Source organism: Lissotriton vulgaris, chromosome 10, assembly GCF_964263255.1.
Source record: "Lissotriton vulgaris chromosome 10, aLisVul1.2, whole genome shotgun sequence".
Lineage (NCBI taxonomy): Eukaryota > Metazoa > Chordata > Amphibia > Caudata > Salamandridae > Lissotriton > Lissotriton vulgaris.
In genome coordinates, this window is record NC_141698.1 from 747,078,341 (window position 1) to 747,100,411 (window position 22,071).

General features: G+C 45.6%; 1 protein-coding gene across 1 annotated transcript in view; it reads right to left on the minus strand.

Annotated features, from left to right (window-relative positions):
- YME1L1 (YME1 like 1 ATPase) overlaps positions 1 to 22,071 on the minus strand; it is a 465,708-nt gene that overhangs the window by 64,575 nt on the left and 379,062 nt on the right. The window contains exon 18 of the mRNA XM_086941610.1: positions 12,947 to 13,033. Within this exon, the coding sequence (XP_086797736.1) occupies positions 12,947 to 13,033 (87 nt within the window). The remainder of the gene's footprint in view (positions 1 to 12,946; positions 13,034 to 22,071) is intronic.

Consider the following 22,071-nt stretch of genomic DNA (forward strand, 5'->3'; position numbering starts at 1 on the left):
GAAGTCCGTGTTATTGAGACGGGCGGTAAGCAATTCTAGGGCCATAACATACCACAGCCGAAGAAACCACGTCGCAATAGGTGGAGGGCCAAGTTTCTTCCAATATAAAGCTATGGTCTGTTGTGTAGCCCGAGCATTTGTGCTATTAGGCATGGTTGTTAGCTGTGAGGGTCTGATACCCAACAGTTACTGAGGGAGAGCTGGGTATGGGAAATCCTACTGTATCTTATACAGTGCTCTTTTAACATCAAGTGTGTGTAGTGCCCTTTCTGCTATTGAATCAGATTGAAGAAGAACACAGGTAACTAAACTGATTGGTTAATATGAAAAGTAGAAACTACTATTGGGAGGAATTTAGGGTTTTAATGAAGAACACCTATCTTTATGAAGTTGAAAGAAGGGTTATTCTAAGGTTAATGCATGTAACTCACCAACACGTCTCAATGAAATGATAGCAATTAGAAAAGCAACCTTCCATGAGAGAAATTGTAATGGGACAATTGTGTAATGGTTCGAAATGTGGACCCATAGGCCTTGTGAGAACTATTTTAAGGTTCCAGACAGGTGCAGGTGTAACCCTGGGTGATATTAGTCTTTTAAGGCCTTGGACTGTTGGACATCTTACACTTGGCTCAACTGTAAGAAACGGGCTCTATATATACTACACCAAAATGAGGTATAGGGTATATAGAGTGCAAGGGTCTGCAGAGGTTAAAGTTAGATAGAACCTTACTCTCTAATAGTGGTAGCTTGGTCGAGCAGTAAGGCAGTATCAGAGGACAGTGTTAAGGCTTTGGTGTACACACTCAGTCAGCAAATGAATTCACACATTCAAGAACTGAACTCCAGGCCAATTGTTTTTGTATAAAAATATACTGTTTATTTTTAGAAACAAGCAAGCCTGGCACGAGTAAGCATTAAATAATTTATAGTAGTAAGTTACTGGATATAGAACAGTTTGAAAATGCAATAGAAATTGTACTTTGTTTTATTTACAGGGGAGCAGTAGTATGCAACACTTAGCAAATAGAGTACATTGGAATGAATAGGCTTTTTCAGTAAATTACAGGTAAGTTACTTTTACGTTACTTTTTCAAACTCAGTGCTGGATGCCTAGATTCAGCACTGGAACATTTCCTGGAAACAGGTGAGTAAATGAGTTCTTGTTATTAGTGCGATTTTAAAGAACATTTTTAGATTTCAAAACTCCACACAAAACTTTTGGGAGCTGTACATTGAAATGAATAGGTTTTTTTTTTAACAAATTGAAGGTAAGTTACTTTTACGTTACTTTTTCTAACTCCGTGCTGGATGCCTAGATTCAGCACCAGGACATGTCCTGTAAACAGGTGAAAAAACGCGTTTTGGTTATTTGTTCGATTTTTAACACCTTCGACACTCATGACGAGCTCAGCTCGTCATGCAGTGTGCTGCTGGTACACTGATGACGAGCTGAGCTCGTCATGAAACCATTGTTTTGGATCTTCCCCAGCACAGCAGGGGAAAATGCCTAGCATCGATGTGGTTAAAAAATCTCTTTAGGTTTCAAAACTCCACACAGTAGTTTTTGGGAGGGAAAATTGTCAATGTTATCCTATGGAGGAAAAACAGGTTATCGGTTTGCAGGTAAGTAAACGACTGTGGGAGTTAAGGTTTTGGGGTTAGACTTTGGGGTCTCCCAGGGTCAGTGATGCACGGGAATAGCACCCTCAGCGGCACTAGGGCGGCCGGGTGCAGAGTGTTGATGCCCAATTTTATCCTACGGAGGATAGGGGGTCTCCGGTTAATGGCAGCTGGCAAGCAGGCCACGAGGTTGTGGGAGCAAAGCTCCTACGGTTTAGCTCAGGGCAAGTTGGGAACCAAAATAGAACCAAAGGTGCACCCTCAGTGGCACTAGGGCGGGTACACTGTTGTGTCCAATGGAGATCTTCCAGGACAAAGAAACACTGCAGGCTCGGGGAAGAGGATCTTCTGGGTGAGACCACCAATTTGAGGGGTAAGTTGGGATGTCTTGGGTTGATTAGGCAATGTTGGTTTGGGCACACAAGGCTGCTGGGCGTCGAGTGCAGGGGTGCCTTGGGACATCAGATTTTCTTACCCGCTCTGGTCGCAGTGGGGGAGGGGGGGTCCTCTGGATTGAGGCTGCAGGTGTCATGGACGGGGATGAGAAAATAAGCATCCTGCAAGTCCAACGCTACCATCCAGTCTTGCGGGTCGAGGGCAGACAGGACCTGAGGTAGCGTCAACATTTTGAACTTCTTCCGGAGAAAGCGGTTGACGTTCCTGAGATCCAAGATAGGACGCAGGCCTTTGTCCTTCTTGGGCACCAGAAAGAAGTGGGAGTAGCAACCGCGACCTACTTCTGGAGCAGGAACTCGCTTGATGGCTCCCTTGGCCAAGAGAGCCTTAACGTCCTGTTGAAGAAGGGCCAAATGATCCTCCGACATGCGATGGTACTGAGGTGGTATGGCTGGGGGGATAGTCTCGAAGGAGAGGGAGTAGCCCCTACGGAATATTTGCAAATCCCTCCTGACTGATGTGATGATGCACCAGTGGGGGAGGTGATTGTGAATCCTGACGCCCACTGGCGATTGGTGGCCCTGGAAGGTCGGACTAGGAGGCTTTGGAGGCTAATGCAGAGAGGGCGGTGGTGAACTGGCCCGCTCGCTGACCCCCAGGCCCACAACAGTGGTTCTCCCATCCCTGGCCATGCAGGGGCTGAACAGCTTGCGCCGGCCTGTGACCCTGGGTTGGACGTAGTGGGGCACCCCTTCCCTAGCAACGAAAGGGGCAAAAAGTAGACTGCGTGTGGTGGAGAGGTCCAAGGACTTGGCCGTAGCCTGCGAGTCCTTGAAGCGCTCTAGTGTGCTGTCTGCTTTAATGTCGAACAGGCACCGGCCATCAAAGGGCATGTCCATAAAGGTAGCTTGGACAACACCAGAAAAGCCAGTCAATCTCAGCCAGGCATAGCATCAAAGGGCTAACGATGTTGAAATCGTGCTACTTAGAGAGTCGGCGGTGTCCAGTCCACAGCATATCATAAACTTTGCTGCACCTCTCCACTCGGCAACAGCATGGGAGAGTACGACCCGGGCCTCCTCCGGGCACTGGGCGGCGTCTGCGCCATCGTATGCCACAGAGAGTGGGTATAACAACCCAACAGACATGCCGTGTTTACCGACCGCAGTCCCAAGCTGGTGGGGCGTTAGGGAACCCAGCTTTGGATGTGGAGGCTTGGACCACCAAGCTCTCAGGCGGTGGCGTTGGCAATCATCCTATCCAATGTTTGGCCTGGACTGGGTGCCCAAAAGGATGTCGGTTAGGGCTTCATTGAACGGTAGCAGGGGCTTCGAAGAACCCTCTGCCGGCTGAAGCACCTCTGTAGGAGGTTAGTCCTGACTGCCTCCATTGGTAGCTAGAGGTTGAGAGCCTCGACCGCCCTACGCAACATAAGGGCATGATTCGGGAAATTAATTCGGAATCTGCGTAAGAAGCTCCCTCCTCCATAGCCACGGTAGGAGGAGACAACATGCTACATTCTGGGGAAGTATCCAGACCACTGGCGTCCCCCAGTTTCTCTCTCCAGTCTGGGTGATACTCTAACTGGTCTGCTTGAGGGTCTCTAGACCCCTCCCAGTCCTCCTCACCCTTGTCTGGTTGCCAATCTGGCCTGATTGGAGCATCAGGGTAGAACAAGAGAACAAAGGTACCCTTTGTCGCCAGGTCGGTCGATGCCGGTCAGGCTCAGTGTGCAGTCCAGAAAGGAGGCATGGGTTGACGCCGGCTGGGGACACAAGTGGAGTCTGCTGCAGACATGGTGCAGGTGAAATTGGCGCCGGGGGAGGTATAATCAGGTTGACTGATGCCGACCCAGGTCCAGGCCTGGATCCAAGGGGACACTGTAGTGCTGGGGCTGGAGCTGCCGAAGGCCCAGCGCCCCCAGCTGAGTCCACAGTCCCGAAGGCGCACCGGCAGAGTCGGGCTGCCCAAATATGGCATGTATCGCTTCGTAAAAGGTGCGAAGCTGGGCATGGGTCGCCCTAGGTCCTGGGAAGGGAGGAAAACTCTGAGTCGACCATTCGGGCTCCGCACGCGGAAGGGGCACTACCCTTATGCCTCGTCGCATCGGCCGACCAACGAGGAGAAGTCGAAGAGCGATGATGCTTCTTTCAGGACTGCTCCCACAAAGACTTCGCATTCATGGTCTGGCAGTCGCAGCACGACTTGGGATGGTGGTCGCACTCCAGTGTTGTGTATCGATTTAGATTCCGAATGTATTTCCCGATTCATGCCCTTATATTGGTACAATTCACATTGCCTTAATATAGGCATAGAAATCCAGTCCTTATTTAGGCATAGTCCATGCCTCCCAAATACAGGCATGGCTACTTCCATCTGTTCATCTACGTCACAACGAGTTCTTGGAAAACCAGACTCTTAAGCCGTTAGGGACTTCCCCTTGGCTGGATATTGATTTCTCCAAGAACTCATTTAGTTTGCATGAACATTTATTCCTTAGGGGTTCATTCATGACGTTTATATGACAGACTTCTACGCCAATACTGGCATTCCTAAACACCTTCAAGTGATAAATATACCTTCACTTGCTATGGCAAAGCATGGTGTGGTTCGGTGCAATTCAACTACCTACTTGCACGATGCAGCTCGCCACAGCAAGTTCCGAAGGAAGCCAACTCTCCAGCTGACGCACTGACTAGAAGGTGTCATTCTCCTGCCGAGGATCCAGCTCCAGTGTTTGACTCCCCTTGCGGGGTGTTGGGAAATCGAGTCCAGGGAAAGAGATACCAACCTCTCTCATTTTAAGGTATGGAGCCGATTAGAACCTAGAGAAACCTTTGGCAATTCTTGGTAAAACTAAAACTATAACTAAAGACAGCACCCACTTCTTCCCACGTACAAGACCTAGGTTAGGTACACTGGGGTAGGCATATTTTAGAAGCACCAGATGAGTATTTTAGCCTGTGTTATGTATGTATTTTTATATATGTCATAGGAACAGACAATGCTATTACAGTATTATTTTATATTACTGTTTACGCTGTACACATTATACTTCGCATTCTGTCTAACGATTGTAGCAGTTCACCTCTCTTGCATGAGAAAGAAGACTGTTCAATAAACCCTTTTTATTGAAACTCATTTCTCTCTATTTTTATGCAACTCTGTAGAAAGATATTGTTCCGACTCTAAGGGAAACAAGGTTGTCCTGTTTATGCGGTTGTAAGAGACTAATCCCTTCTTGTTTATTCGAGAAAGTTTCTAGTGACCTCTGAGTTAGCTGGCACACACAATTAAGTTTAAAATACTCGATAGAGACCAGGCAAAACAAGCCCATGCGGTGAGGATCCGACACTGACAGCCAGCTACAGTAGCTGCAAGCCTTGAAACCGGACATCCCTGACGTGCATCAGGAGTCGAAGACTCAAAAACAATGTCGACAAAAGTCATTCAAAAAGTGACTGGAGGTAGTGCTCTCTCCGGATCTGCGCTGGCTGGTGCGGAAAAACATAGAACTGACGTCAGCACGCAAGGGCGGCATCGAAGTAGCTACTTCAACGTCATCCAGGCGACCACGACACCAAAGGTGAACGCAGAACCGACCGACGCCACCTTTCGACGCGCAGGGGTACTGCGGACTAAAAACTTTCCGGTTCCAGTCTGATGCCTGGGGGTAATTCTAAGGTAAGGAATCTAGAACTAACGGTTTCTTTCAGATTTGATATTATGTATAAGTTTAGCAGTCTGATATCTAATATTGGTCCTAGAGAACTCTCTTTTTTGGGTATTAGGAAGTAAAGTGAGTAAACTCCTAATCCTTAGTGTTGTATTGGAACTGGTTCTATAGCTCCTTTTGTTAGAAGAGCTTTTACTTCTTGTTTGAGGAGCTGTTGGTGTTGCAATGAAAGCCTGTGATTGCGAGGTGGAATATTTGGTGGATTGCCGGTGAGTTCTAGGCAATAACCTTGTTGGATAATGTCTAATACCCATTTATCTGTTATTGTTTGCCAAACGGGAATAAATTGTTGTAGTCTTCCCCCAACAGGTGTAAGGTAGTTGGGGGAATTACAGGGAAGTCACTGTTTATTGGCAGATGGAGGGGTAAGTGTTGGTGTGCTTAGCCTCTGCCTTTGAAGTGGTTTCCTTTGTAACCACCTTTATAGAAAACCCTAGCCGGAGAAGGTTGTGTGTTTGATTTATATGAGGATACATTTGATCTGAAGGATTACTTTGGGATCCTCCTCTAAAAAATGAGCGGCTAAAATAACTTCCATTGGATGGGGACTGAAGTGCTCCTTTAGATTTTGCCACCTGTATTTTTTTTTATTTTCTCAAGTGACTCATTCACTTGAGGTCCAAAAAGGTGTTGTTTGTCAAAGGGAGCACTGAGAATAGATTGTTGAACCTCTAGTTTATACTCAGAGATTCTGAGCCAAGCTTGTCTTCTAAGGAGAATGCTGGTGTTAATTCCCCTTGCTGCAGTATCAGCAGCGTCCAGTGCATATCTGTAGGAAGCGGGCTCTGCATATACTATACAAAAATGAGGTATAGTGTGCACATAGTCCAATTGAACCCCAAAGGTAGGCAAAGGTAACAGTAGATCGCACCTTACTCTCTATTAGTGGTAGAGTGGGCAAGCAGTAAGGCTTTATCAGAGGGTTGTGTTAAGCATTTGTTGCACACGCTCAATCAGCAAATGATGGCATACACTCAAAGACTGAACTCAGACCAATTTGCTTTGCATAAAAATATTATTTAGTTATATTTATTTCTTAGAACCAAGCAAGCCTGGTACAGGTATGTGGTTTATACTTTGCAGTAACAATACAGTTTGAATTGCAGATGTATATATACTTTGGTTTGATTACAGTAGAATTACTGGAATGACTTTTCAATAGTAGGTCATGCATATTACTTTGCAGATTACTTTTCTTACACAGTGTAGTATACCTGGAAACTGTCCTGGGACATTTCATGTATAAAGTTAAGTAAATGCGTTTTGGTTATTTGTACACAGTTGTATAGATTTTCCACCTCCACACTTGGAAACTTTTTCATAGAACACAGTCAATGTTATCCTATAGGAGAAAATAGAGTTATTCGTTAACAGCTAAGTACTTTATTGTCGGAATTGGTTTTCGGAGGTTAGACTGAGGGGTCTCCCAGGGTCGAGGATGCACTCTCAGAGCACCCTCAGAGGCGCTAGGGCAGCCGGTTGCAGAGTGCTGAGGCCCAATGTTATCCAATGGGGGTTAGGGGGCCTCATGTTGGTGGCTGCTCACAGGCAGGCCACAAGGTTGTGGGAGCAAAGCTCCTGGACTTTAGCTCAGGGCAAATGGGGGTTTCAAGTTAACACCAAAGGTACACCCACAGCGGCACTAGGGTGGCCGGGTGCAGAGTGCTGTTTTGGCGTCGGGTGCCCTGTTACTTTCAATGGGGATTCTCCAGTTTGCAAACACACTGCAGGCTTGGGGACGAAGGTCTTCTGGGAGCGACCACCACTTGGGAGGTAAATTGGGATGCCAGGGGTTGGCTGAACACAGTCGGTTGGGCCACCCAAGGCCGTGGGCTGTCGGGTGCAGGGGTGTCTTTTAGGGTTGGATCTTCTTACCAGCTCATGGTCATGGTTGGGGGGACCCACCGGATTGAGGCTGCAAGTGTCGGCTGGAGGCAGATCAGGGATCACTGGATCTCGGGTCAGGATTGCTGAGGAGTCATCTCGTGGAGTTGGGCCACTCAGACTTGGGCTGTGTGCGTCGTGTGCAGACTTGCGGATTTTGCCGGAGCTGGGGTCTGTGGATGAACAAATTCGGTGTTCACAGGAGACAAAGTCTTTTCTTTGGATAGCAGGACAGGTGCTCTGGGTTCTTGAGGTTGCTTGCTCCAGGACACACTAGAATTTCGTTTCTGCAGGTTCGTGGTGAGGACAAGCCGGTAGGGCTGGGGCCATGTCAGTAGGGGTCGTCCTCTACTTAGCTTTGGCACAGCTGTGTGGTCCATCTTCTTGTAGTCGTTTCTGGTCTGAGGAGGCTAGGTCCGGGGGTGCCCCTAAATACTAGATTTAGGGGCGTTACAGATAAGTAAAGGGTGGACCTAATGGGTCCCTTACTTGGGGTGGGTACACCTCCTATTATGCCACACTCCAGTGGGAGGGGGTATATGCGTCACCCTGATTGGCTGGGTCCCCCCATCTGCAAGATGGCGGGGACCGAGAGTTGTGCTTCACCTCGCTCCCCTCCCACCTGAGGGGTGGGGTTTTCAAAGGTCGGCACACCTCTCTTTCTCACTTAGTTTTCCTGACGATTTTCCTGCCCAAAGTGTGGTCAGAACCAGTGGGGGCCCGTTCCTGAAAGCAGCAACAGGCCTGGGGAAGCTCACAAAGGCAGCACACCTTTGAAGCTTCCCCATCTTGGACCCTGCCCATCCAGAGGGAGGAGGCTTGGCAGCTCGTCCCAGGATGTGCATTGTTTCAGACCCCATAGAGCAGCAGGCTCTTGACCCAGGGGTCCAGAAACATGTCTGGTGGTGGCAGCTGGTGAGCAGCCACTCAGCCTGGACTCTAGTGCAAAGTTGTCATTAAATCCCACACTGGCATCAGTGTTGGTTTAATGTGCTGGGAAGTTTGATACCAAACTTCTCAGTTTTCAGTAAAGCGATTATAGTACTGTGGAGTTCGTAATAAAAAACACTCCCAGCACCATATACTCTTAAGGGCATTACTGTGCTTACAATGTCTAATAATAGGCTAAGACACTGTAGGATACAAGGCTCATGCACCTGTACCCTCACCACTGGTATAATGCACCCAGCTAGAGTGGTTGATGATCTATGCCAGGGCAGTTGGTTGCAGGCATGGCACATAGGGATGTGTGCCAAGTCGACTCTTTACTTTGTTCTGCACCAAAACACACAGCCTGCAGAGGCAGTGTGTAAGTGTAAAGGTACAGGGCCTCTAGGGGTGGCACAATAAGTGCTGCAACTCTTAGAGGCCTTCCCTGGCCACAGTGCCCTGGGTACCTGTGGTACTATTTACCAGGGGATGACCTGTGGCCTGAGAGTGCCAATTGGGTTTGGTCTTCAATGCAGTCCTAGGGAAAGAACATAGGTCCTGGGTACCTGTTTGGCAGGAGCCCAGGCACATTCTGTCAAAGTACATCAGCAGTTCAGCAAAAAGTGGGGGCAACCATGCAGAAAGAGGAAAGTTTCTCACAACATCTAATGGATGATTTGGATATTCATTTTTTCTCCTGCACTAATTCCTGTCCTCTTTTCTTATGCTCCTCTCGGAGGTGTCGAAATAGCTCCTCCATTACATCCCAGTGGGCTCTATCTTATCTCACCAATAGGCCTTGTGTGTTGGCAATGCGCCTGTACTTAGCGGATTGTGCAGTTACTCTTTTGCCTGATGCATCTGTCAACTTCGATTCCTTGTCTTAAAGAGGTGCATCTGCTGTAGTTTGTGAATGTTTCTCTTTTTCAAGCATTGGATACTACGAAGGAATCTAACGGCAACTGCACCTTAATAAAAATTGGGTCGGATGGTGTAGGTTTGTATTTTTTTTTACAACCCTAGGTGTCCATATACGGGCACGTACAGGGTCTTTAAAAATGTAATGGGCATGTTGCATCATGCCTTTTAACATGGGTAAACTTTGACTTGTTCTATGTGTAGAACCTAGTGGTTCAAATGAAAAATCCTCTTCTAAAAATTCCTTGTGTAGTGTAACTCCATGGTATGACGCTGCACTTGAAATTAACCCCTGGTATGTTGTGTTGTCATCAGGAGGTGATGGTTCTACAGGGTATAAATCAGGATCATTATCCATTGGTGGATCAATATTATAGTAATTCAATGGATCTACTGGTGGTGGACTACTGTCATCCTCATCCCCTATATCAGGTTGTGTGTGTGGAGAACCCTGTGGTGTGATGTCTAAAGGGTCTGAGCCTGGTAGTGGTGAAGATGGTGGAGGGGATTGAGGGTTAGGTTTAGGGTAGAGAGGACTTGTAGCCATGTCCTTTTTCTTCTTTAGAGGAATTTTGTAGCTTGTATCTTCTGGACTAATCTTTATTTTGGAAGGTGTTACATCCTTGGCCAAAATAGGTCTACTGTCTGGATTAATGTACATTTTCCTTTGTTTAGTGTACAATTTCTCCTTCATAATTTACAGGATAGGTTCTGGAAGTTTTTGCAGGGCATCTTTTCTTTTAGGTGCCAACATTTTTGGCGCTGAGCTGGACCTGTCTTTTTCATCCTTTGGAGTTGATGGTTTCTTTCTCGACTCCAGCCCAAGCCGGAAGGCTTGCTGCGTTGTTTCGGTGCTGAGCCCGAAGGCGGGGCATTAGAAGCAGCCTCTCGGTGCCGACCATGGCCAGAAGGCATTGGTGGCATAGAAGCCTTCTGTATGGTGGAAACAAGTTTGGTGGGCAAATGGGCTTGGTTACTCACAGCACCCTGTCCAGCTGGAAGTTCTTCGGACTCTGGGTGAATCTCCAGTGCCGAGTCAGGATTGCTTGATACAGAAGGCATCCTCCTCTTCTGCTGCCGACGTTTCCATTTCCACCTGCTCGGTATCTTCTCTGGTGTGTGTGCGATGTTCTGCCGCTGCATGTCCCTTCATCGAGCCCGACGGCCCTGCAAAGTCTTTTTCGATCGGAACAATCAACAAGTTTCTCAATCTACTTCCTTGTGCTCCGGTGAGAGGCACAAGTTGCAGACTTTATGCAGGTCGGTGTGCGGATACTTGGAGTGGCACCGAGGACATAATTGAAACGGAGTCCAGTCCATGAACATAAGACTATTATAACGGAGTGGAAGCCAACCGATATGGCTAAGCCCGAAGTCCATCAATGTCTTCTTGATCGAAGATAGGAAGTTTTCCTACTTTTCGACACACAACTAATGATGGAACGCGTACGACACAGTACCGACGAGGGTACAGTGGGTTGCGCACCTAGGAGATCCTGAAGAACAGTTTCAAACCGGAGCCTCGTAAACCACGTCCGAACCAGATGGCAGAAAGAAAACAATCTAACTATGGAGTTGATGCCCATGTGCATTATCACCTGGTGACAGGAAAATACTTCGAAGAAAAACAACTTGCAAACATCCAGACCCAACACTAGATGGCAGAAGTAGGCAAAGCATGTGTATCTACATCTTCTAAAGCCAAATTTCTTTGCTTGTATTACTCTAATATCAGATATTTTTACAGCATAATCCTACTCCTCAACAGAGATCTCTTGACACCAAGGATTAGATCACACAATTGAGAGACATTAGACGGTCTAAGACTTCATGGGCAAATCGCCAGGTTATCAGTATTTTTCTAAAGTTATTTCGAAGAAGATGCACCTCCTTATGGAAGGCTATTCCATAGCATAGCACAAAAGACAGTAAAGGAACTGAGGAGTTTGAAGTTGGGCATGGTGATTAGTTAAGCTGCTGCAGATCCAAGTGTGTGATTAAGGAAGTATCTAGTAAGAACTTATGGCAAGAACATTAGTTTGGGTCGGTGGGTGTGGGGGAGGCGGGTGGGATATAGAGGTTTAAGAATCTAAACAAAATACTTAAATGTAAAATTCTCAGCAAAATACAAAAAGCTTCAAATGCAGCTCTCTTCTTGACAGGTAGTCAATACGTGTTTAAGCTTACCAGAGATAGATTTGAATTTAATAATATAAAATATTGACTTAGCTGTGTTATTTGATATGTACTGAAGTTTGTGTAGATTTTACACAGTGAGACTCAGGAAAATTGCATTTCAGTTGTGTACACTGAAAAGAATAAAGCCAAAGGGAGCACAGTTGAGCAAAACTGCTCAACACTGGACATGTGAAGATCTTCGCTTACACTGCAGATCTTCTCAGTAAGCAAAAGATAATCATCCATAGAGGTAAGATAGAATTTGGCATCCAGAGAATTGTAAATGATCAGGAGCTCGGATCTAGAGGGGTTTATTATTAGGCAGTTGATAGTCATCCACTTTCTGAGTTCATGCCGTGCCTGAATTCCCAGTGCCAACGGATATCTAACAATATCAGAGCATTCTCAACTAACATAAGGAAAAAAAAGAATCAAGCCTAGGCCACACAAATAACGAATTGGGGGCAGGAGAGGAGGGGGGGGGGCACTAATCATGAAATATATACTGGGTAACAAACATGGTATGAGGTGAGGGAGGGGTCTGACCAATTGCTTCCTACAATTCACCATACACATGGTTTAAAATGACAGTGTAATGGTAAATAATGCAGAAAATGCTTGTGCAAAAATATTTGCCTATATAAAATCCTATGGAACATCCTGACAGTTTCAGAGGAAGTAATGGTCAGCAATGGAATGGCACTTTACTAGAGACATAGCAAACAATAAGGAGAAGTGTGGCTCAATGGTTAGAGCGGCAGACCCTGATGCAGAGGTCTACCCCGGGACCAGGGTTCAATTCCCCGCCTCGGCGGGTCTTGGGCTCAAAATTCCACGGACCTGATAATTCTCACCTCGGTGCCTATTCCAATCATGGAGTCCCACTCTGCAATAGCTTGCTTAATTTCCACAACGGCCCCCACAACGCTAAGGATGCCTGGCCTCCACCTTGGGGGTGCCCAGGAGTGGACGCCTCACAGGGAAAGCCAGGATCGGTTCCACAGCGGTATTCGTACAAGCGCCTTGAGACCCTTGCGGGTGAGTAGTGCGCTATACAAGTATCAATGTATCAATTTATTTATTAACACTTAAGCATGAAGGGGTTTACCACCATTTCGGGCCCCAACTTCAGGATGTGAGGACATATTGAAACAAGCAGAATTTGTCTTTTAAATAGTGCCAGTCTAGCTATATTATTTCAATCATTATTGCAAATGCAGGTGCAGCTAAGTTTTGAACATAACAATAATCCAATCAAAAATGCCTCATGTGCTCACTTACCTTTAAAAGGCCCCTTACTTCTTGTTCAATGGCAGCTTGAGTTTCTGGGCTTAATTTTGATGTATCAGAGTACGTCATCACTCCAAGCTACACAAAGAGAGAAGCATTCCATTTAAAATGGTGGAAGCAAAACATTTACCTCTTTAAATGATTCTGCTAGTGGGCGCATTAGCAGTTCATTCAGTTTCAATGTAGAAAATAAATGTTTATTGTTCTATCTGGGACGACAAGTACAAAAATGTAGACAAAAATGGACAACCTCCATATTTTATGGTAATGTATTAATTCTGCAAGAAAAGCAATTGGAAAAACCCTTTCAGCATGATTATGTCTTCGGTTTTGGATGGCCCAACTCAGGTTGTTTTTTTAAAACTGAAAACTGAAATTGGAATGCAATTTGGATAGTACTACATAAGGAAATGTTACATACCTGTAGTCCTAGTTCTACATTGTAGGTATCTTCACTCAAGTCATAAATATATATAATCATTGAAGAAATTATCATTGAAGAATGTTGCTCATTCAAGTTAATTTCCAATGGATTCTGAGTGTAGTCAGTCTGGGATGTCCTTTTCTTTCTGAATGCTTGATAATTAGTTGAACTCACTGAGTGGCTTTTTAAATGTTTTGTCATGGAAAAAAGCTACCTTTAATATACAGAGCATGAAGAGAAGATGCAGCCTGACAAGCTTACACTGAAAGCAGAGAAAAATAGGAGCCTGCTCTTTTAAGGACCTGAAAGGTATCCCTACCACCAATGTCATCTAGTGGCAGCTTGCCTGTGAGTCAGTTATTTTTTTGCTTGTACTTTAACTCGTATGTATAGACAGCAGGGGAAGAGGGTGGGCCGTTTAGGACTTCAATGAAGGCACCTACGATGCAGAACTAGGGCTACAAGTATGTATCTTTTCCTTCTGCATCGTTAGATCTTCACTGATAGTCATGAATATTGACTAGAGCAGCAAGCTGTACATAAATCAATTCTGCGGCTGTTGGTCATATGTTATAAGAAGAACAGGATACCATATTGCAATGTAGAACACAATGTGAAAATATGGTCTATTCCAAAAAAAAAAAACATTCAATCATGTAAACAGGTTCCTAAGTCTTCATGACCAAACCTCCTTCAGCTTGAGTGTCTATCTAGACAATAGTGTTGTGTGATGGTATGTATTGACCTCCAAGTGGCTGCTTTACAAATATCTTGAATCGGGACATGCCCAAACCACACTGTGGTTGTTGCTTTCCCTCATTTTGAGTGAGCCCTAGGTATACTATGGAGAGGTTGGTTGGCAATTTGGTAGTGTGAAGATTTACATGAAACTATCCATCTTGTGATGGTTTGCTTTGAAGCAGCTAAACCTTGCCATAAAGAGCTGCAGCTTACAAAGACTTGGTGGGATTTTCTTACATCCTTTGATTTGTCTAAATAAAAACTGAGAATTCTTAATATCTAAGAATAGAGTTTTTTACGCTACTGTGGTGGGCTTAGCAGAAAGGTAATCTGATTCTGTCTGAAGCAGATTAAATATCTGTTTCGTAAGATGTTCAATATCCATCTGTCTGTGGTTATGTTTTCCACTCTTCCAGAAAAATTGTCACGACTCTCCCCCACAAAACTGCGAAACTGTGGAGGGGTTGTCTGATTTTAATTGTTAGAGGAGTTTCTTCTCTTGGAATTGGAAGATTTTGTTGGAGGGGATCTTTTTGATACTGCTTCCGATATTGTGTTTGTTTCTGTGGTGCTGAGGCTGCGATGGCCAACTAGGGGTTTGAACCCTGTGATAGTACTATCAATTGTCCTTGGGTTTATATTGTTGCCGCAAAAATCTTTTCTGCTCTTCTAGACCAACAGCTTTAAGTGTTTCAGCTTCTCTTCTTCAGTATGTTTGAATAGTGATGCACCTGCTAAGGCGAAATTTGCAATTTTTAACTGGGCTTCTGGTTAACAGAATCAAGTTGCTGATAGTTCGACTGAATCAACTGCAGCACTAATTGATTGATTCGAAATTAATGAGCCTTCCATAAACATTCCCACAAAATCTTGTTTTCGGAGTGCTGGAGACCAGATACATAAGGCTTCATGGCATCCCATATCTCTGTGATTTCTTTCCATAAGAGCCGCTGCATTTGCATTATTTAAATGGGTGGAGACTGTACTGCAGAACTTTCTCTATAGGGTCCGTTTGTCTGCTCTCCTTGTCCTGTGGAGCTTTGAATTCTGCTCTAGAAGCATGATTTCACCTAACCGACGTAACTCGGATTGAATCTGGTCTGGATCATTTTAAGAAAATCAGGATCCTGTTGCGGTGGCTTATGTTTCTTAAGCAGTCTAAGTGTAGCAGCTTTAACAGTAGCCAGGTTGAGAAATTTGTATTCTACAATGTCTAGAAGTCCTAGTAATGGTGTTCGAGATTTCTGGGTTGTCCTTGGCTGTAGAGTTTCAAGAATGACTAAAACTGTTGGTTGGAGAGTGTCTATGTTGATGTTCAGTTTGGTTGCACCTTTTATCAAAGCATCCTAAAAGTAAGAATATAGTCTACTGGAGATATTTTAGATGGTGTGTGTGATAGAGAAGTTGGTGTATAAGAGGGATACATTGCTTACCTGTAATCCTAGCTCTCTTCCAGGCTAATCCTCATCAAAGTCAGGACACATTAAATCTATTATGTAATATTAACGTACGTAGTACTTTTAAATATAAAACACATTATTTTATTTTAACTGAAAAAAACAAAAGGTTACAGGAACGTTATAGTTAGGAAATGGAATAAAAGCAACCTTTGAATATCACTGAAAAACCCAAAGATTACAGAGCCGTTGTAGTTAGGCCCAGGAATCACTCGTACAAAAAAAAAAAACAGAAAAATCAGCAGTTATAGTTAGATGAGCTAACTATAACTCGTGCCCACGCAATGCACTGCCTAGGACTGTAGTGTAGTTCCTATATTCCCAATAGGCTCTGCGCATTGGAATAACATATACTATAGTTTAGACGTAGGACTAAAGTCTAGGTCTCTTATCGTTTATATTAAACTTAATTGTGAGTGCCAGCTAGCTCAGAGGTCACTAGAAACTTTCTCGAATAAACAAGAAGGAATTAGTTTCTGACAACGGCATAAACATGACAACTTAGTTTCCCAAGAATAAGAAATTAATCTCTAGAGTCGCGGAAACAATAGATAACTATTTTACTCAGTCAACCGTGCATGCTTCGTTTCACCAGAGGTGCTGAGAAAATAGAGAGACGGGCATTTTCAATAAAAAGTATTTGTTGAATAGTCTTCTTTCTCAAGCATAAGAAATGTACTGCTACAATCGTAATACTTGTAATAAAGTAAAAGGCATATAATACGAACAGTATTATAAAGTAGTACTGTTAAAGCATGATATGGTTTCTAAGCCACAAAAGTGCATAAACGGTATAAAATACATACAGTAATAAATATTTACTAAAAGTACTCAACTGGTGCTTCTAAAATACGCCTACCCCGGTGTACCTAACCTAAGTGTAGTACAAGGGCAGGAGTAATTGAGGAGAAGCTTAGTAGTTCTCTGCCAGGAATCTATTCCAAGAATTCTCTAAGAGGTCTAATCAGCTTTGGTTTTAGAATGAAGGAGGTCTTGTATCTCTCAGGACTCGATTTCCCAGATATCCGCAAGGGTAAGCCGGAAACACTGGAGCTGGATTTCTTGGCAAGAGAAATGACAGAGTCTCTCTGTGCGTCAGTTGGAGTGTCGGCTTCCTTTGGCACTTGCTGCTGCAGGGCGTCGGGCAAGTAGATAGTCGATCTGCTGGACTTAATAACGTCACTCAAAGGCTTGATTCTTTGAAAACTCCAGGATTTCTTGGAAAACTCAATATTCAAGCAGGGGGGAAGTCTCTAGCTGTTGAAGGCGGGGTTTTCCAAGAAATCGTTTTGATTCTCGGAACTTAGTGGAAGTAGCCATGCCGTATTTGGACTGCAAGGCTTAGGCCAAATATGGTAGTGATTTCTATGCCTATATAAGGATATGATAAAGTATACCTATATAAGGGCATGAATCGGGAAAATTTACACTAGGGTCCTAGATTCATTTACAACATGCACTGCCTATGACTTCACATATTGCAGCACTTATGACATGAGAGGGTTTCTACTCCTGGTTCTGTCTAGTTCGAAAGACTGTCGAAAGTGGCGCCCTATTCTGGATCTGAGAGAGCTCAATACCTATCTCATCAAACAGTTGTTCCGAATGATCTCCTTGCAGGACATACTTTAACTTTTAAATTCAGGAGATTTCATGGGCACTTTGGACCTGGAGGATTCATATTTTCATGTTCCCATCCATCCATTGCACCGGAAGTTCCTTCGCTTCACAGTAGCCAAGAGCCGCTTTCAATTCAAGGTCCACCCCTTCGGCCTCAGTTCGGCACCAGGGATCTTTACGAAGATGCTAGCTCCAATAGCGGCTTTCCAAAGAAAACCGCAGCACCAGATTTTCCCCTACCTGGATGACTGGTTGCTAAAGGCTCCTATCAAGGCGGCAACCGAGAGGTCGGTGGTAGCTTGTACAACACTGTTCCAGAGTCGGGGGTCTTACCTTCAACAGAGAAAAGCCAAATTTGTGCCTGTCCAAAAACGCAAAATTCCTGATAGCCATATTGGACACGTCCCTAAACAAGGGGCATTTCCTTCACTGGAAAGACAAAACAAACTGATGTCGATGGCCCATCTACTTCTAAAAAGGTATGAAAAACTCCAATGTGTGGCCGAATTGGATTCTATTGAGAACCCAACTACGATGTAATTTGTTGTCAATTTTGGAAGTCTAGGGAGATCCTGCACCCCACAGGTGTTTGATGAGAGGGAGGAACAGTAGTCAGAGCCAGACAGCCGCTATTGACGCCTAGAGGAATCCTTCCCCTGACGTCTCGCTCTTCCCTTGGGTGCCGATTTTGAATATGTTGTGGACTGACCCTGCCGCTGGTTGTATTGTTGACGGTAAGACTGCAAGGCAGGTGTATACCAGGAGTACCGATATTGCTGGTAACCTCCTCTGTATGAGGGAAGACCTCTACCCCACAGGTGTTTGATGAGGGGGAGGAACAGTAGTCAGAGCCAGCAAGCCTAGAGGAATCCTTCCCCTGACGTCCCGCTCTTCCCCTGGGTGCCGATTTTGAACATGTTGTGGACTGACCCTGCCGCTGGTTGTATTGTGGACGGTAAGACTGCGAGGTAGGTGTATACCAGGAGTACCGATATTGCTGGTAACCTCCTCTGTATGAGGGAAGATCTCTACCCCTTGCTCCCTGAAAAGGAACCTTGCGGTATTGAAGCGTCCCTAACGATCTTGCCATGTCCGTTTCTTTCTTGATGTCTTGGAGCGCATCATCTACGTTTTTACCAAAGAGAGCTTTTCCATCAAATGGAAGGTCCAAAATTTCGTTCTGAACCTCTGGACTAAACAAGGTTGCTCAAAGCCATCCCTGGCGATGAAGGACCGCTGCTCCAGCCAGGGAACGGAACGCAGTTGTTGCAATATCCATTGCGCAATCAATCACTACAGAGGAGGCCCTCTCTCCTCCCTGGAGGATCTTTTTTGCTTCGACCTTGTTGTCTTCAGGCAGTTGGTCTAGGTAGGGAGAGAGGTCACCACATCTGGCGGTCGTAGAGCCCCAAAATGACTAAAGCGTTAGCCGCTTTGACGAGCAAGCTGGACATAGATGAAAATCTTTAGTCAGCATTGTCCAAGCGTCTGCCTTCTTTATCCAGAGGCGTTATTAGAGAAGCTGCTGGATTTTTTGACTTCCTCTACGCTGCCTGTGATATAACGGAGTCTGGTTTTGGCTGACTCACAAGGCAAGCTGGGTTATCCTCCAGGGCTTTAGATTTCTTCTTCAAACAAGGAAGCAATAGGACCGCTGGGATATTCACGCCTGGATTCGGGTTCTGTGTTGGAGTCTTCGGTTGAGCAAATTCGGTGCTCACAGAAGACAGAGTGTTGGCAGGTACTCCAGGTTCTGGATGGCTGCTGGCTACGCCGGTCTTTAGCTGGATGCAGGTCAAAGTTGGGCCAGGCCGGTATGGCTGGGGCCAAAACAGTTGGTGTCCTCTTCTTCAGCACAGCTGTTCTGTCCTTTATTCTTCTCTAATCTCAAGAGGCAAGGTTCAAGGTTGTCTCTAAAACTACAGTTAGGGGTGCTGCAGGGGGGTGCAGGTTGGGACCAATGAGTTCCTTCCTTGGATTAAGTACACCCCTATTATGCCACCCTCCAGTGGGGGTGGGTGATGGGGGGCATGAGCCTCTACCTGATTGGCTTTGTCTGGTCATCCAGTCATCTCCAAGATGGAGGGGACTGAGATGGAGTAGTTTCTTACCTGTAAAGCCAGTTCTGGAGTAGGGGTATCTCTGTTATAGTCATAATCATGTGAATAGTCCCGCCCATGTGCGTGGACCCCCGAGCAATCGAAATAGTCTCTTAAGTTGTCCTCTTCTGCAGTCCTGCATAGCTACTGAAGAGAAACTCAAAGAAACAATGCAGCCTGAAATTAACAAGGCTACAGTGGCCAGCACTTCAACCTGAAGTGAAAAAGGATAGCCAAATAATATTGAAATTTACACATTTGGCTAAGTTTCAAACATAGAGAAACACCCCTTCACAAAAATCCTTTGTCATGATAGAGAGTAAGGGTTGGACAGACAAGTACCATAGGCTGCCATTATGTGTCTGGAAAAGTGCTATTGTGTCTTTAAGGAACCCTCCAGAGACACTCGGTATCCCATGATGCACAGCCAAAGGCTAGTTACTTTCAGTTTTTTTTTGAAGGTGTATAAAGCCGGGCCTGGAGCATTCAGGATATCATCATTTCATCCACCGGGGAGCAGGGCAGGGTGATTAGGACTATAGCAGAGATACCCCTACTAGAGAACTGGACTTGCAGGCAATAAACTACTCCTTCTGTAGTAGGGGATCTCTGTGTATAGTCATAATCATGTGAATAGAATGGCAAGCCCATCCCAACAATTCAAACCCAGCGGTGGAAGAAACGGAAAGAACCACTACTGTGCAAATAAATTCCTCAGCTATGCCTGCCCCACCTGAGCATCTGCCCTGGCATCAGAGTCCAGGCAGTAGTGTTTAGCAAAGGTATGGACTGACTTCCAAGTGGCAGCCCTACAGATGTCTGCAATGGGAACATTACGCAGCAAAGCCGCTTTGCCCCTGGTTGAGTGAGCCTTAGGCTTACCCCTTAAAGTCTTGTTAGCCTTTTGGTAACACAGTTGGATACAGGACACAATCCACCTAGAGATGGACTGTTTGGAGGTGGCAAGACCAGTCCTGACCGATCCATAAATAACAAATAACTGATCCGACCTACGAATCTCCTTGTTCTTATCTAAGTAGAACTCAATACCCTTCTCATGTCAAGCATATGAAGGGACCTCTCTGCTGGAGAGGATTTTGAAAAAACGTTGGTAAAGTGATCGTTTGATTCACATGGAAATCAGATATCACCTTAGGGAGAAACTTTGGGTGAGTCCTCATGACAACCTTAGATGCATGAAACACAGTAGAAGGCTCTTGGCAACACAGAGCCTGGATCTCACTCACCCTGCGAGCCGATGTTATAGCCACAAGGAAAGCTGCCTTCCAGGATAAATGCTGTAGAGAAGCCTTATGAATAGGCTCAAAAGGCTCCTTAATCAATCTAGACAGCACCACATTAAGCTCCCACAGAGGAGAAGGACGCCTAATTGGAGGAAACACCTTCAAACCTTCCAGAAAATCTTTGATGACAGGGATTTGGAAAAAGGAAGTTTGTGAAGGGCATTTCCTATACGCAGTTAAAGCTGCGAGTTGAACCTTAATGGAATGGATATTAAGGCCAGATTGAGCCAAATTCAGCAAGTATGGAAGGATGACATCCTCCTTGCAGGACGTAGGATCAGCATCCTTAGAAGACCACCAAATGCAGAATCTCTTCCATTTGTATGCGTAGGAAGTCCTCATAGACGGTCTCTTGCCCTCTTAGTATCTCCATGCAGTTCTGAGAAAGATTTAAATGTCCATACTGCACTAGCTCAGGAGCCATGCTGCCAAACTCATCGACGAGAGGTTGGGATGCACCATCTGCCCTCCGAACTTCGTGAGAAGGTCTTGCCGACATGGAAGTCAAGATGTAGGAGGAGAGACCGGTGTAGAAGGTCGGCGAACCACCACTGCTGAGGCCATTACGGAGCAATGAGGATCATCCTGGCCCGGGACTGGGACAGCTTGATCAACACTGTCGGGATCAGGGGAATGGGTGGAAAAGCGTAGAGAAAGCTGTTCGACCAGTTGATCCACAGTGCATTCCCGAGCGTCCCTGGTTGGTAAAACCTGGAGACCAAGTCTCAGCATTTGCTGTTTTCTGCGGTGGCAAACGGATCGATTTCTGGAGTGCCTCATCTTGCGAAGATGTCTCTTAATACCTCATTGTTTAAGACCCATTCGTGATTTTCTTGAACAAGCCTGCACACCTGGCAGATGGGTCGCCGTTATCGTCAGTCCCCTGGCCAACAGCCAGTTCCAGATCGCTTGCGCTTCCTGAGACAGTGTGCGCGATCTTGAGCCCCCCTGCTTGTTGAGGTAATACATTGTTGTTGTGTGGTCAGTCTATACAAGCAGGGAACTGGTCCAAAAGGATGGCTGGAAGGTTTTCAGTGCCAGATGAACCGCTCCGAGTTCTAGAAAATTGATGTGATACGTGGAATCTCTCTGAGACTACGTGCCTTGTATCTGAAGTTGGTCTGAATGCGCTCCCCAGCCCTGGAGAGATGCATTTGTCACAATGGTCTGAGTCGGTATCTCTTTGTGGAACAGAATCCCTTTGGGGAGATTCACTGGTGAACACCACCACTTCAGGGATTGTAGAGCGCCTTGAGACAGTCTGATCCTGTCCTCCCAGCTCCCTCGTTTCTGGTTTCATTGATCCTCCAGACATTCCTGCAGCGGCCACATGTGGAGGCGTGCATGTGGAGTGAGAAAGATACTAGAGGCCATCGACCCCCAGGAGAGAGGACACCGTCCTCACTGTCGTAGAGGGAACGGACATGAGAGTCTGAGCCTCCCGAAGGATCGATAAGCGTCGGTCCTCCGA